A 16568-nucleotide genomic window follows, 5' to 3' on the forward strand; every position below is an offset into this window, starting at 1 on the left:
GTATTTTCAGTAGAGACAGGGTTTCACCGTGTTAGCCAGGATGGTCTCGATCTCCTGACCTCAGGTGATCCGCCCGCCTCAGCCTCCCAAAGTGCTTGGATTACAGGCGTGAGCCACTGCGCCTGGCCTTGAAGTTCTTTAGAGAAAAAGAAAATAACATAGGTCAGAACCTTGTATCTACATAAAGGAAGAACATCCAAGAAGGAATAAGTGAAGGTAAAATAAAAACTTTTTTTTTTTTTTGGGACAGAGTCTCACTCTGTTGCCCAGGCTGGAGTGTAATGGTGCGATCTCAGCTCACTGCAACCTCTGCCTCCTGGGTTCAAGCAATTCTCCTGCCTCAGCCTCCCAAAACTTCCTTTTTCTTTCTCTCTCTCTTTTTTTTTTTTTTTTTTTTTTTTTAGGAGACATGATCTTGCTAAGCTGCCCAGGCTGGTCTTAAACTCCTGAACTCAAGCAATCCTCCTGCCTAAGTCTCTGAGTAGCTGAGACTACAGGCATGCACCACTGTACCCAACATATTTATCTTATTCTTAGTTGATTTAACAGATAATAGTTTGTTCAAAAATGAATAATAGCTGCAGTGTATTTAATTGTGTATGCTTATATACACTTGAAATGAATAACAGCAATGATACAAGGGAAAGGAATGTTAACAGAAAGAAAAAAACTGCAAAATATTTTAAAGAGGTTTATTCTGTGCCAATATGAATGACCATGGCCGGGAGAACAGTCTCAAGAGGTCCTGAGAAAGTGTGCCTGAGGTAGTTGGGTTATGATTTGGTTTTATGCATTTCAGGAAGGCAGGAATTGTAGGTAAAAATCATAAATCAATACACAGAAGGTATATTTTGGGTCAGCCTGAAAAGGCAGGACATCTCAAAGCAGAGGCTTACAAGTCGCAGGTGGGTTTTAGGGATTCTTTAGTTGGCAGTTGGTTGAAAGAGTTCAGCTCTGTTTTAAGACTTGAAGTCAGTATAAAGGAATGCTTATGATAAGGGAGTCTGCAATCTGTCACGTGATGCTATACCAGAGTCAATTTGGAAAGTAAACCACATTATACAGGGTTAATTTTTTAAAAAACAACATTTTATGGTTTAACCATAAATTTATGGGCATAATTTAACACTTTCCTTGCATTGTCTTGTTCCTAATTTGATATTGCCACAAAGAGTTAATTCTGTCAGTCCTATAATCTCTATTTTAAAATTAATGCTGGTCAGTTGTACCTAAAACTCTAAAAGGGAGGGTGTATAATGAGGCATCTCTCATCTCCCTTCCCATCATGGCCGAGACTCAGTTTTTCAGGTTTCCCTGGGGTCCCCTTGGCCAAGAGGGGGTCCATTCAGTTGGTTGGAGGATGTAGGTTTTGTTTTTAGTTTACAGGAGGAAGGAATTAGGATTATTTTGTTCTTGTCTGGTACTTGTTTTGTCTGTGAAATGGTACAGTGTTATTTGAAAGTCGGCTTGAATTAGTTGTAAATGTATGTTGCAAACTCTAGGGAAACCACTGAAAAAAAGTAAAAAAGAAGTGTAAGGCCGGGCATGGTGGCTCATGCCTGTAATCCCAGCACTTTGGGAGGCCGAGGCAGGTGGATCACGAGGTCAGGAGATTGAGACCATCCTGGCTAACACAGTGAAACCCCGTCTCTATTAAAAATACAAATAATTAGCCAGGCGTGATGGCAGGTACCTGTAGTCCCAGTTACTCAGGAGGCTGAGTCAGGAGAATGGCATGAACCCAGGAGACGGAGCTTGCAGTGAGCCAAGATTGTGCCACTGCACTCCAGCCTGGGCAACAGAGCGAGAGTCTGTCTCAAAAAAAACCAAAAGAAGTATAACTGGACTGGGCATGGTGGCTCACGCCTGTAATCCCAAGCACTTTGGGAGGCTGAGGCGGGCGGATAGCCTGAGCTCAGGAGTTCGAGACCAGCCTGGCCAACATGGTGAAACCCCATCTCTACTAAAAATACAAAAATTAGCCAGGCATGGTGGTGCAAACCTGTAATCCCAGCTACTTGGGAGGCTGAGGCAGGAGAATCACTTGAACCCAGGAAGTGGAGGTTGCAGTGAGCCGAGATCATGCCACTGCACTCCAGTCTAGGTGACAGAGCGAGACTCTGTCTCAAAAAAGTAAGTACATAGAGAAAGATATACCATGCTAACACTAATGAAAAGAAAGTAGGAGTTCCTATATTAGTTTCAGAAGGAGAAGATTTCAAGGAAAGTTATCAGGAATAGAGGGATATTACATAATGATAAAGGTGTTCATTCTCCAAGAAGACATAACAACACTTAACATGCATGTACCTAAGAACACAGCATCAAAATACATGAGATAAAAACTGATAGAACTGCAAGAAAAAGTAGTTGCACCCACTATGAAGTTGGAGTTATAGTTGGAGGCTTCAACATCTCTCTATCAGAAATAGACAAAGCCAGCAGGTAAAAAATCAGTAAGGACTAACTCATTGTGTGAGGCTAGCATTACCCTAATATCGAAAACAAAGATATTACAAGAAAAGAAAACTACAATTCATTATCTCTCATAAATATAGGTGCAAAAAAATCTGAACAAAATATTAGCAAATCAAATATAATAATGTATAAAAGTGGAACTCAACAAAATCTTTGATTAGATATAATAGACATCTGTAGGCTACTTCATCCAATGACAACAGAATACACTTTCTTCTCAAGCTCAGAACATTCACCAGGATAAACCAAATTCTGGGCCACACAACACATCTTAACAAATTTAAAAGAATAGAAATTATACAATGTTTGCACTTAGACTATAATAGAATTAAAGTAGAAATCAATACAGAAAGATAACTGAAAAATTCCCAAACACTTGGAGATTAAACAACACACTTCTATATAACACATGGGTCAAAGGAGAAATCTCAGGAGAAATTTAAATATATTTTGAATTAAATGAAATTAAAATATGTCAGAATTTGTGGGATACTGCTTAGCAGTGCAAGCAGTATTTAGAGGGAAAGGTATAACATTGAATGTGTATATTAGAGAATAAGAAAGATCCAAAATCAATCTAAGCTTTCACCTTAGGAAAATAAAGAGAACAGCAAATTAAATCCAAAGTAAGCAGAAAAATAAAAATTAGAGCAGAAATCAATGAAATTGGAAACAAGAAATCAGCAGAGCACAATGCCTCGTGCCTATAATGCCAGCACTTTGGGAGGGCAAGGCAGGAGGACTGCTTGAAGCCAGGAGTTTGAGACCAACCAGAGCAACATAGTGAGACTCTGTCTCTACAAATTGAAAAAAAAAAAAGAAAATTAGATGTGGTGGCACATGCTGTAGTCCTAGCTACTACGGTAGCTAACTGTAGTCCTAAGCTACTCAGGAGGCTGAGCCAGGAGGATTGCGTGAGCCCAGGAGTTCAAGGTAACGGTGAGCTATGACTGCCACTGCACTCCAGTCTGGGTGACAGAATGAGACCCTGTCTCTAGAAAAAAAAGAAAGAAAAAGTCAGTAGAGTAAATCAATGAAACCAAATGCCAATTCTGGGAAAAGATCAGTTTAGCCACGCTAAGAAAAAAAACGAAGGCACAAACTGCTATTATCAGAAATAGTAATGGACATTAAAAGGATAAGCAAGAAATACTATGAACAACTATGCTCACAAATTTGAAAACGTAGGTGAATGTAACAATTCTTTGAAAGACACAATCTGTCAAAATCCACACAAGAACTAGACCATCTGAAGAGATTTATATCAAAACTGATCAATAATAACTGTCTAAAACAGAAAGCACCAGACCCAGATGAGTTCAGTGGTGAGTTCCACCAAACATTTAAGAAAGAAATTACACCAATCCTCTATAACCTCTTTCACAAGATTGAAGCAAAGGGAATAATTTGTAACTCATTGCTATGAGGCCAGCATTACCCTAATACCAGACAGATATTGCAAAATGAGAAAACTATAGCTCAATATCTCTCATGAATATAGATGCAAAAAATCTCAACAAAATATTATCAAGTCAAACTAACAATGTATAAAAGGAATTACACACCATGACAAAGTGGGATTTATCCCAGGTATGTAAACCTGGTTCAATATTGAGAAATCAGGCCAGGCGTGGTGGCTCACGCCTGTAATCCCAGCACTTTGGGAGGCCGAGGCAGGTGGATCGCTTGTGCTCAGAAGTTCGAGACCAGCCTGGGCAATATGGTGAAACCCCATCTCTACAGAAAATACAAAAAAATTTAGCCAGGCGTAGTGGCTTGCACCTGTGGTCCCAGCTACTTGGAAGATTTGGATGGGAGGATCACCTGAGCCTGAGAGGTGAAGGTTGCAGTAAGCTGAGATTACACCACTGCACTCCAGCCTAGGTGACAGAATGAGATCCCATGTCAAAAAAAGAAAAGAAAAAAAAAAGAGAGAAATGAATTATTCTGATACATCAATAGACTAAAGAAGAAATTCGCAAGATTGTATCAATAGATGTAGAAAAAGCATTTGAAAAACACCCATTCATAATTTAAAACTCTCAATAAACTAGGGATAGAGGGAAACTTACCCAAGTTTGCTGAAGAATATCTAGGTACAAAAAATCAACAGTTAACATCATACTTGAAGTTTTCTGCTAAGATCAGCAACAAGGCAAGGATGTCCTGTCTCACCACACCTTTTCAACATCATACTGGAAGTCCTAACTAATGCAATAAACTGGAAAAGGATTTAAAAGGTGTACTGATTGGGAAGAAAAAAATAAAACTGCCCTTGTCAATTTTTCTTTTTCTTTTTTTTAAAGCCTCTCACTAACCATAGGATAAGAGTATGATCCACTCTACCAGTTCACTGCCAGTTCTCTGTATTTACATTAAAACTGGGTGTACATTTTAAAATACGGATTCCCAAATCCCACCACCAGAGATGATCCCAGAATCTGCCTTTTAGCAAGAACCCCAAAGTATTCCAGTGCAGGTGACCACTGACCATGCATTAAGAAACACAGTGCCTTGACACATGAGTGTAAACTGAGCTGAGAGCAAGGGCTATGAAATTCTCCAAGAATCAAAAGTATTTTGTCTTGAACTTCCAAGTGAAGATGTAAAACTGGTTAATATAAAAACCACTGTCCAGTTTATTACAAATCATTTCCCACTTCCTCTTGCAGAAACAGGTTGCTACAAAAAGCAGCCTTTCCTTTCAAAAGATGTTTTCCAGGGCTCAGGGGAATTGTTAGCCAAGGGAGAAATTTTAAGAGATCTAAATTCCAACCAGCCTGTCTACTATTCTGTGGTCAAATGGAAATTGAAAAGTAGACATTTCAAGCTTAATGAAGATTGTTAAAGATGAAGTAATTCACATGCCCAAAGCTTATATTTAATGTCATTTATATCCCTTTACTTTAAAATGAAAATAGAATCACTGAAGACAGAAAGGGAGGTAATTATGTAATTAAATGCAATACTTAATACACTATTTTACATAATTTTGAGTAAACTTAGATTTCTGATCTCCAAACTGGCTTTTCTAGGTATATGAAAATCTCAAAATAAGATTTTAATATTAATTTAAAAAATAAATATGGAAATTAAATAAACCAAGAAATTTAAACACATTTCCCTCTCGATAAAAAGTCTCAGAAACTACAAACCACTGATCTAATCCTAGAGGAATGGAGGCATAGAGTTTGAATTTGAAACTTACCAAGCAAAATGTTCACAGTGTCTGAGCACATGACATTAAGACTCTCTGTTACTTTTCAATTGAATGAATTTAAGATGAGAGCATTGAAGCAGAAAAGAAAAATTATTGCATTTGTGTTCAGTAGGATCAAGCTAATAATTATAGTTAGTTAGGAAATGAGTACCAATATATTGAGTTTGTATAGCTTTAGTTCTTGAAAGACTAAACATTATGTTTTTGATATACAAATATATAATGAAATCAAAATATAGAAGAAAATATGTATTAAATAAAAATGGATATACATTGTGTTACATCACAGATTTCCAACGTGTGTGGGTGTACGATAGAGCTAGTGAGTCTTGGAGAAGTTGCATTCTAGTCTCCAAGCAACTCAATGGCAGACAATGGGACCAAGTCCTAATGCCACACAATTAAGTGACTACTATGTGCCAGGCACTGTGCTGGGCATTGGAGATATGAAGATGAGTAAGAAATATTCTCTGTTCTGGTTCATACATGGGGAAAGCAGAAGGGTGGAAGAGGCAAAAAGTAAATAGCTAATTACAAGGCAGTGTCATAACCCCATGCTAGAGTTACAAATGGAATTCTATGGCAGAGATTAAAGTCCTCCCATACTAACCTGTTGTGGACAGCCATATGAGCAGGAATTCTATCCCTAACTTTCTAACCCAAGGCTTTCCTCAAGTATTTCCTCCAATATTGGAGTCTTGTTCAGATTCATCAACTCCTCCTCCTTCCCACTAAATGTCAGCACACTAGAGGGCTATGCTCGGTGGGTGTGTCAGCCCCCAAACTTGCCCTGCCTTTTATCGTTTGTATTTGTATTTATGCTCTGGAAAGACAGACATTGGGGAACAGGAGACATGAGACTGCCCAAGTTTCTTGGCAAAGAGGGAAGGAATCCAGAGTTGCATCTCTCACCTTCTCCTTCTCATCAGCTTGCCAAGCTTCAATCCCCACCCCACACCAACCCTCCTCTCTTTCACAGGACCTTTTCCTCTAAATGAAGTGCTTGCTGAATGAGGAATGGGACTTTCCAACATCTTTTGTAAAGATAACTTCTTTCCATTTTGCATCAACCTGAAAAGCTCTCAGATCTGTAATAGAGAGAGAGAGAGATCGAGATCCATGGAGAATGCCTTTGGGTGTTGAAGTGCTAAAGTGCTACCTAGCTTTGAAGCAAGATTGCTGAAACCTGTAGTTTTTATAGCTTATAAACTCAGTTGATGTTTCCCATTCGTGGAGGATACTGGTACCAGAAGACTGGATTGTGTAATTGTGTTAGCTTCCTGTATATTTGGGTAAAAAAGAAAGAAAATACTATTAAAACATTTGGCCGTCTAAGAAGGATGCAGCCTGTTAAAAAACACACAGTGACCTTTTGTGCTGATGCAGGGAGGATGGTTTCCTCATTGCACTGATGATATCCTGGGATGCTTAGTGTAGAGTCAGAAGAATTTGGAATTCACAGGTAACCAGTGAGGAAAGGGGTAAAGAAGCAAGGTAGGAAGACCAGGTCACAAAGTGGAGTAACAGAACCAGCAAGAATTCTCAGAAGTGGTAAAACCTTAGGTGTCTAAGAATACTCCTGTTTGCTATAAGGGAACCTCAACCCCCTTCCCCTGTGCCCTATTAACCATCAGTGCTTAGCTATACACAACATCCAGGTACCCAAGTTTGCTGTGAGTAGAACCAAAAAGACAGGTACTGTAGTTTGAATGTGTCCCCCAAAATTCATGTATTGGAAATTTAATCCCCAATGCAACAATGGTGAGAGGTAGGACTTTTAAGAGGTGATTAAGTCACAGGGGCTCTGTCCTCATGAATGAATTAATGTTATTGCAGGAGTGTGTTTGTTATTGCAAGAGTAGGTTTGTTATAAAAGTGAGTTTGGGCCATGTGTGGAGTGTTTCACACTTGTAGTCTCAACATTTTGGGAGGCCGAGGCAGGAAGATCCCTTTAGGCCAGGAGTTTGAGACCAGCCTGGGCAACATAGTGGGACCTCGTCTCTACAAAAAAAAAAAAGTTTTTTTAATTAGCCGGGTGTGGTGGCACACGCCTGTGGTCCCAGCTGCTCTGGAGGCTGAGACAGGAGGACGGCTTGAGCCCAGGAGGTCAAGGCTACAGTGACTCATGATCACCACTGTGTTCCATCCTGTTTCAAAAAAAAAATGAGTTCAGCTCCCTCTTGCTCTCACTCTCTTGCCCATGTGATGCCTTGCACTATGATATGACACAGCAGGCAGGCCTCACCAGGTGTGGCCCCTAGATCTTGGAGTTCCCAGCCTCCACAACTGTAAACCAAATGAATTTCATTTATTTATAAATTGCAGTCTCTGGTATTCTATTATAGTCACAGACTAAGACACAGAGCAAGTTCCTGGTTGGGGTTCATGCCTGAGCAGAAGCAAAGGAAGAGTTGCCAAAGTACAATGTAGCAAAAGAGGCATCAGAAGCCAGAATCAGAGCTAGAGGTTGTAATGAGGCAATTATCTGACTCTGCAGAGACTCAGAGGAAAGAACTGGAAAGAGGGCCCTGGACCTGGAGGGATTTCAGCTGTGGGAACTATACCAACCATCAAAGCTCTGTATCCGTTTCGTCTTCTACAATACCAACAGCCGATGAGCAGTAAGATTCCCAGGATCACTGTCAGGATGCCAATCCCAGCGGCCCTGGCCCAAGAGATAGACAAATCCGCTTTTTCATTGAAACATTGTTCTACATTATGATGAAGCATAAATCAATCTTTCTCTTCATGTGGGCTTTGACTGCCCAGAGCAGCATCTCCCGGTGTCCAGGTAGTTTCCCACCTCCCACACTGGGCACCCCACCAGGCCTCCAGCACCTGGATCTAGCACAGGTCTCTATCTAGGAGCCTCTCAAGTGTGTGCCCACAGTAGCACTGCTAATTGACATGGCCCAGACACCAAGTTCCACATACAAGAAGTGCCATAGTAACTGGTCTTTATGTGGACAGTGTATTTATTGGAACTAAATTATCTTTTCTTCTCCTCAGGCTGTTTTAGAACATTTTCTCAATTCAGCCCACAAAAAGAAAATAGAAATTAACACTGACTCACCTACTAAAAGCCAGGTGCTGTACTAAACATTCATTAGCTTATTCAATTCTCACATCAACACTGGAGGGTAGACACCATTTATCATTCCCTGTTTTCACAGATGAGGAAATAAAAGGCCGAGGATATATGACTCACTGGTGATCATACAGAGCTAACACAGAACAGAGCTTGGATTTGAACCTGAATCCGTCTCAATTATGTTCGTGCCCTCCCTTCCCTAAACTCCCCGCTTTGCTCCTTGCAGCCCTAGGGAGAAGTGTCTGGGCTGAACCTACAGCAAAGCTGTAGCATTACTTATTGAGAAGGATCGTGTCTAAGCAGCAGGGTGCCAATCTGGGGGTCTACACCAGCCTCTTGGGCCCTGTGTTCAGTGACCCCTGGGAAGCATTACAGTTACCACAGAGACCCTGAAAACAGGGCCTGGAGCTGTTCACTCCTGGCAAGCATCTTCAGTTAGCTAACATCTACCTGATCACAGCATGATCAAAATCAACAGAACTGACTCTGTTATCTGTGGTTGTCAACTCGCTAAGAAAGTTTCTGCCGCGCTGAGTGACTTATAAGAGACTGAGCAGCTACAGGAGAAGCAAAGTTTAAGGCTTCTCCTGGAGAGACTTTTGCTCAGTACCATCTACTGGACAACTTCTGTCTCAAGGCTGAGGAGACATCAAGCTTATCCTGTCCGTCTGCAAACGGGATGGAGAGAACCATGGGATGACAGTGCTAGATGGAAACTCTGACTTATGTAGGTCACTCCACCCACTTTATAGATCAGGAAGCTGAGACCTATGAAGATTCATCAACATTACCATCACCATAGTGACTACCATTCATTGAGCACCAGTTTGTGCCAGGCACTGGGCTAGACAGCCCCACATATATGCTTTTATTTCATCCTAACCACAGTCCTCTGAGGTAGGAATGATGTTCATTTTACAACTGATGTTATGCTGGTCAAATGCCCAGGGCTGCACAACCAGTAAGTGGCAGAACCAACATTCACATCAACTGGCCCTGGAAACCTAGCAAGTGAGCACCAGAATTTGGGCCAGATCCAGGTCTCCCAGGCCAGTGCTTTTCCTGCAGAGTCACTCTTTCCTGAACTGAAGCTGTCACAAGTGTGTTCTCATGACTGAAGGCAGCTGATTCAACTCCCAACATGCCTGTGCTCTCATTTCACCCTGTGGCATCCGCTTGAACATCTTGACACAGACAGAGCTCTGTTCCAGCACTTTATGCATCATCACATGGTGCTCACAACATGCCCAAGTGACTGACAGTGAAAAGCACCAGTGTATGCCAGACACGTTGGAAGAACCCACTGCCCAGTTTGGCAGGGCTCCTCAGAGTGTCTTCCAAATATCACCTGCAGCAGAATCACCTGAGATGCACGCTGAGGTGCAGACCATAGGACTCCACCCCTGGCCTACCCAATCAGCATCTTAGGTGGCAGCACCTAGGAATCTGCATTTTAACAAGTTCCATGGATGACTTGTGTCCACTCAACCGTGAGAACTGCTCTCCACTGAGGTTTCAAAGAGATACATAATACTCAAAGCAGGTATGTAGTCCTTCCTGGCTGGATGTGGGAACTTAATTTGCATCATTCTTCCTCATTCCACCTGCTGGCACAACTGTGAGAAGGATAAATAGTCTCGGATCTTAGGGATGCATTGCTTTAATGAAGATGGCCCCGTTGTGCAGGATCTGGATTTTATGCAAAAGAATTTAAAAAAAAAAAAGAAGATAGCCCCATTCCCCTACCTCCATCCCACCTATTTAAACAAACAGCAATGGGGGCAGGGACTTTTCATGAAACGAATGAGTTTTGACATTGGTGCCGTGTGCAGTTACTTATTTTCTGGATGGATCTCCTTCAGTACCTGCACAAGATCATGATGTTCCATGTATTCAGGGGTTCCTTCACTCACAGTCTGAAGTTAAGTGTTTCAGTGTGCTGGAAGCTTTGGCTATCTGACCCTTCCACAGACATCAAAATGTCAAAAGGAATTACTTTCTCTCTTTATAGAGGGATGGCTCCCACACATATGGGTTGAGTGGGTATTTTTCTTTTGTGCTGGAATCCAGAGGTTCCCTCCTGTTCTCAAGGAAAATGTCAGATAACCCACCTGACCCTGCTTATGCACGTCATTCGAGTTGCAAGACACAGAAAGCTTGTGCCTTCAGTCAAGGGATTCCTTCACGTGATAATGGTCATAAGACATTGTCCCTCAACTCCAAACCCACCTTTCTATGCTCTGCTCCCTGATGCTGGGACTGGACTCTGCAAATGCCACTTCTCCTTTGCCCACTGGCTCCCATTGGAGTACTCGAGAGAGGGCCTGCAAACCTAGGAGGTCAGGAAGGAGCAGCTCCTTCCAGTGTGCTTCCTGCTCCTGTCATCATCACCCCAGCAGTGCTCACATTGCCTGTACATACCGAGCACCAGCTCGTTTTCTGGCATTCTCAGAGCCAGCTTCATTATGCCCCTCCCCAGCAGAGAACTGGCTGACCAGTGCTCCCACCTCAGAGGCCTGAGTATTTGATTCATGCCCCTCACTTCTTCTAATCTCCAGAGACACCAGAACTAGCCAAACACAAATCTCTCCTTAGAGATCTGGGTCCCATTTCTGTGGGTTCACTCCTCCCAATTCTAGGTCCTGATGGCCTCACCCTTCCCTTTGTTCCCCTAGACACAGGGGTGGAAGCAGCATTCTGTGGGTACAGCCTTGGTTACCCCTGTGCCTTCTTTGCCTCCTCAGTCTCAGTCCCATGCCTATTTAACCAGCTTCTTATATTAAAGTCTCTATGTTGAACCACCTAGTTGGTTTCTTCCTGACTAGACCCTGAAAGTTACCTTGCTCAGGTTGTGAGTACACCTGGCTATGAGGTTCCCCAGCTGGGCGTGATGGCCCTACATGGCAAAGGACAACTCCACTTTCAGCCTATTGAGCTGACAAGCATCGGCCTCCAGCTTCACACTGAGAGATACTGACCTCTGCCCTAGCCTCTCATTGGATGGGATTGTGCAAATATTTGCCTCTGCTGGCCTGCAGCATAACACTTAAGAGCATGGACTCTGGGGGCAAACAGACCTGGATTTAAATCCCAGCACCACCATGTCTGGCCACACATTTTCTAATTTCTCTAAACCTTTCTTCATTTACAACACAGCAAGAATGATACCCACAGGTGCCACGGGGCGGGGGGGCGGGTGGAGCAATAAGCAGAAGTGACGTGTGTCCCTTGAAAGGAATGGTCCTAGCCTGTCCTTCACCTCCTGCTTTCTGTTAGCAAGATGTGGAGGTGATGGCACAACATCTTCAGCCATGGGGACAAAAGCAGCATCCCAGGGGAGTAACCAGCAAGAAGAAAAGGAACAGGCCTTGAACTCTTTACTCTTGAATTTTTACACGAGACATAAAACTGTATTTTAAAGAAGAGTCTGTTGAGTGATTATACGGAAGCTGAAACGATACCCTAACTAATACCACGACCAATGGGCTCCCCTCCCTCAAAGAGTATATTTTTGCTCTCAGGACATTTTCTGAGAAGATACCACTGCCCTCAACTCCAACTGGCCAGGGATATTAGAGGATCCTATACCAGGGTCTTCTGAGGAAATGCTGTTTCCTTCCTCAGGAAATGCTGAATTCTTCCTCAGTACCTTTGTTGGGCCTTATATCTTGCTGGTCCCTGCGGTTGACTGTTAAAGATGGTTCAACAGCTCTTTCCAAAGAAAGAGCAGGTTCGCAGGGAGTTCTAGACAGACCACATAAGAGGGTGTTGTCCTGCTGGAGTCCCACGCAGAGGGTGGGGCCTCCCCTGCCCCTGCCGCCCAGCATGTACAGAGTATGTCCCTTTCCCACTCCCAGCACGTACAGAGTATGTCCCTGCAGCCTCTGGGTTTTCATCACCACATTTATATTTGCTGAAATTAATCTCATGCCTAACTCTCCCACTAGGTTGTGAGTGTTTTCAAAGATAAAAACAGTATCTCCGGCCAGTATACAATGCTTAGCATTTAGAAATGCTTAATCATATAAATACTTATTTTTAATTCACTCATAATACCCAACGCCTTTCCTTAGGATAAAGTTATGCTGCAAAGGCTGTGACTTCAGTCTTCGTCTCGAGTCTGGCTGTGGGCTGAGTCACATGCACCTGCCCATCATCCTCACTGGCTTCTTGGCAACTCACTTTTATTTTGTCTGCAAACCACCTTCAGGAGCTTGAGTGGAGGAGACAGAACAAGGATTGAGGAAAGAGGCATTGCGATTCTGAACAGATGTTTTTCCACTTGGGAACCTACAGATAAGGCCCAGTAGTCAAAGTGCACCCAAAAATGGCAAGATCCAACCTTATACCATTCCCATCTTCCTGCCTGTTTGGCCTCAGAGAAGCTTGACTGAGCCCCTTATAGAAGCACAGAATCTCCTCCCCTTGTTGCCAGGGATGTTACTGTCTGGGGAGATAAACACTAGGGAGATTTATGAGCAGGCATGTGCTGGTGGAAGTCAGCGGGCTGTGTCAGCAAATGGCAAACTGGAAGCCCTGCTGGGTCTGGTTTTGAACTTACTCTTCAGCTGTGATGTAAGAGTGGCCGTGCCCCTTCTTGGGGTAACCATAGATGAAGTGAGCATCTTCTCTTGGCATCTTGTAGGGTCAGGGCACAGGACACCTAACAGAATAAGCATGTGGGCATCGTTAATGCATCCAAAGCCACCCTGTTCATTGTCTCATAAAGACCCACAACAGCATCCTCACTAGATGACCAATATCCACAGTCAGAACCCTTTGGTTTCTCTCTGTGAGGAGATTTGCACCTGCTTCTTTCATTGATACCAAGGGCTTTGACAATAGCTCAGGTTTCTAACCCCTCCTACTAACTAAATTTCAAAGAAGAAACTACAAACGAAAGCAAAAAGACTCAAATTATTTGGTGAAAAAATGTTCCTCATGTGCCTTCAGTTTGACTCTGCACCATAAACTTCTAGAGAAACAAACAAACAAAATGCATTTTTACTGATTCTCCACCTTCCCTGGCCCAGGGCTGTGGCTAATAAGAGGAGTTATTTTTCTCCAAAGTTATTATTGGATATCAGTCCACAGACAGACAGAGGCTATGATACATAATGTGTGTTTCCCAGAGCACCTGTTGCCTGTGCCTCGCGAGGGTGCATGAGGTTGAGCGCTGAGCACAGCATCTTCCAGCCCAGCTTTTCAGCAAAGGAAACCACCCCACACAGGGGCTTCAGCTTGTCCCCAGGCACTCCACCCAAAACAAGCTGAGGAAGCCCAGGACCTGACTTTATCTAACAATGTGTTTCCCTTCCTACTTAAGTCAATTTCTGCTTCTCTCTGATTCAAGTCCCTTGGCTAGCATTTTTTTTTAACTATAACATATACAAATGAACAACAATAAAAAACCGTCCATAAACTGCAGTGGCCGTAATTCAAGTATGCTCATTAAAAACCAATAATGGAAGCTCCTTTCCTTGTTATTGTGTATTTTTCTGCTCGCTTACTGTTCTCAGGAATTTCAAAGGTCTGATCCCCATAGAATTATATTAATGAGCTCCAGTTTAAAAAGACAGGGAGGGGTGGGAGAGAAGAGTGGTGATTTCACCACATGACCCCTTTCCACTGGCTCATTTTATGTGTAATTTACCCTTCCCAGTTGTAAAAAAGAAATTAAAGTCAAACTCACTGATCCTCTCAAGTGAATAATATAGGGGTGAACCCTGTGTTCAAAATGACAGAATAGAAACTTAATTATTCATTAAATTGTTTTCATACATCCCATACCTCAAGCTCAGAGCCTTGGCAAATGGTGCAGCAACAGCAAACGCGCCTCTTACTACTCAGACCAGAGGAAGTGGTTCTTTAAGTGACAGGAGAACACATCTACCTCAGGAAAGCTGCTTCTCCCCAGCAAGCTGCCATCCTGAATAACTGCTTTTCTTCTTGGTAGTCTTAGAGAGAGGATTCAGGAGGAGACTTTGTGAGCCCTCTGAAGTTGGAGACTGACAAACGTTGCAGAGAAATTCTGTTGACATCACACATCAGCGGGGCAATGAGGTAGGCAGAGGACTTCACCAGAATTTCCCAAATCCTATATGATTATAGCGAGAGGGCAATGCTCTTACCTTCCTGAATGAGAGAGTATTCCGTCCGCTGGCTGGCCGCGTGTGTGAAGACTGCTCCTCTGGCTCTTAATCTTTTTGACTTATTTTTTTTCCTGGTCTTGAGTCCCATGATAGTCACGGGTTTAGATTTCTGGTGGGGTCGTCTGTAATTGCTTAATTGGCATGAAAGAAACCAGCTTCATTCCTTCCTTCAAAAAGTCACAGCTGACTGTGGCCTCTGTTTTCCCCAGTCCCAGTGCTCTATCCTAGAGAAGCCATTTATTTTAAATGTTGGTCCCTCCTCCATAAGACTGCCACATCACATAAAATATAGGATGCCCAGTTAAATTTGAACTTCAGATAAACAATGAACAGTTTCTTAATACAACTATGTCCCATACAATATTTTTAGGATAAATATTTCCACATATTCTATGGGACATAAACTAGTTATTTTTTGTTTGTCTGAAATCCACATTTTTTTTTTCATGTCAGATAGGTAAGGCGCCCATGTCATTGTAACACGGTTTGAGGGAGGCACATCTCACACATGAACATGGAAACCCAATCATCACACGTATGAACCACAAAAGGATCTGAAATCCAAACTAAACTGGGTTTCCTATTCCCTCCCTCATCTCCATCTCAAAGGATTGAAGAGTCTTTAGGCTCAGGTCTGGAGAGCATCTAGTACCAGACTCTCATGATGAAGAAAAGGAAATAGAAAAATCCCTGAAACCTCCTCAGCTGAGTTCCATGAGTTCTCTGTGATGCCCTTAGAGTTAACTGTCCACTGGAGACAGTGGGTTTCCATGCATCTGCAAGGGATAGATGGAATTTTCTCTTTGCAGGTGGAATATGACCTACTTAGACATCTGTTAGGTTGGTGCAAAAGTAATTGTGGTTTCGGACCATGAATTTTAAATCATTATAACTAGGCTCAAACACATTTATTTATTTATTTATTTTTTGAGATTGAGTCTTGCTCTGTCACCCAGGCTGGAGTGCAGTGGTGGGATCTCGGCTCACTGCAACCTCCGCCTCCCAGGTTCAAGCAATTCTCCTGCCTCAGCCTCCTGAGTAGTTGGGACCACAGATGTATGCCACCACGCCTGGCAAGTTTTTGTATTTTTAGTAGAGACAGGGTTTCACCATGTTGGCCAGGATGGTCTTGATCTCCTGACCTCATGATCCACCTGCCTCAGCCTCCCAAAGTGCTGGGATTAGAGGTGTGAGCCACCGCACCCAGCCTCAAATACATCTTTATTAATCAAAATGGAACCATTACAATGAAGACATTTTTGCCAATGAGAAATAAATTTGTTTATTCCTGTAGCATACACATTAATGCTTCAGGATTTGATGAACTCTTAGAAAACATTTTCTGCACCCTGCTGGTTGTGGAAGCATCTTCACTGCAAAAAGTTGTTAAGATGCTTGAAGAAGTGGTAATCGGTTGATGAGAGGTCCGGTGAATATGGCAGATGAGACAAAAGTTCATAGTCCAATTTGTTCAACTTCTGAAGCATTGGCTGTGTGACATGTAGTCAGGTGTTGTCATGGAGAATTGGGCTTTTTCTGTTGATGAAAGTCGGCTGCGGGTGTTGCACTTTTTGGTGCAACTCATTGATTTGCTGAGCATACTTCTCAGATGTAATGGTTTCACCAG

General features: G+C 42.6%; 1 protein-coding gene across 3 annotated transcripts in view; it reads right to left on the reverse strand.

Annotated features, from left to right (window-relative positions):
- The window catches only part of MLANA (melan-A), an 18614-nt gene extending 3561 nt beyond the window's left edge, over positions 1-15053 (reverse strand). The window contains exons 1-4 of one of the 3 annotated variants that reach the window (XM_011937312.1): positions 14921-14951; positions 14683-14820; positions 13351-13452; positions 8267-8363 (exon numbers count right to left, since the gene is read on the reverse strand). In XM_011937312.1, the coding sequence (XP_011792702.1) occupies positions 8267-8363; positions 13351-13427 (174 nt within the window). In that variant the 5' untranslated portion in view covers positions 13428-13452; positions 14683-14820; positions 14921-14951. Of the gene's footprint in view, positions 1-8266; positions 8364-13350; positions 13453-14579 lie in introns of all 3 variants that reach the window. The other 2 variants (XM_011937310.1, XM_011937311.1) reach the window with 2 other exon arrangements.
- Between the last annotated feature and the right edge of the window lie 1515 nt (positions 15054-16568).

Source organism: Colobus angolensis, unplaced genomic scaffold (genome assembly GCF_000951035.1).
Source record: "Colobus angolensis palliatus isolate OR3802 unplaced genomic scaffold, Cang.pa_1.0 Scaffold162, whole genome shotgun sequence".
NCBI lineage: Eukaryota > Metazoa > Chordata > Mammalia > Primates > Cercopithecidae > Colobus > Colobus angolensis.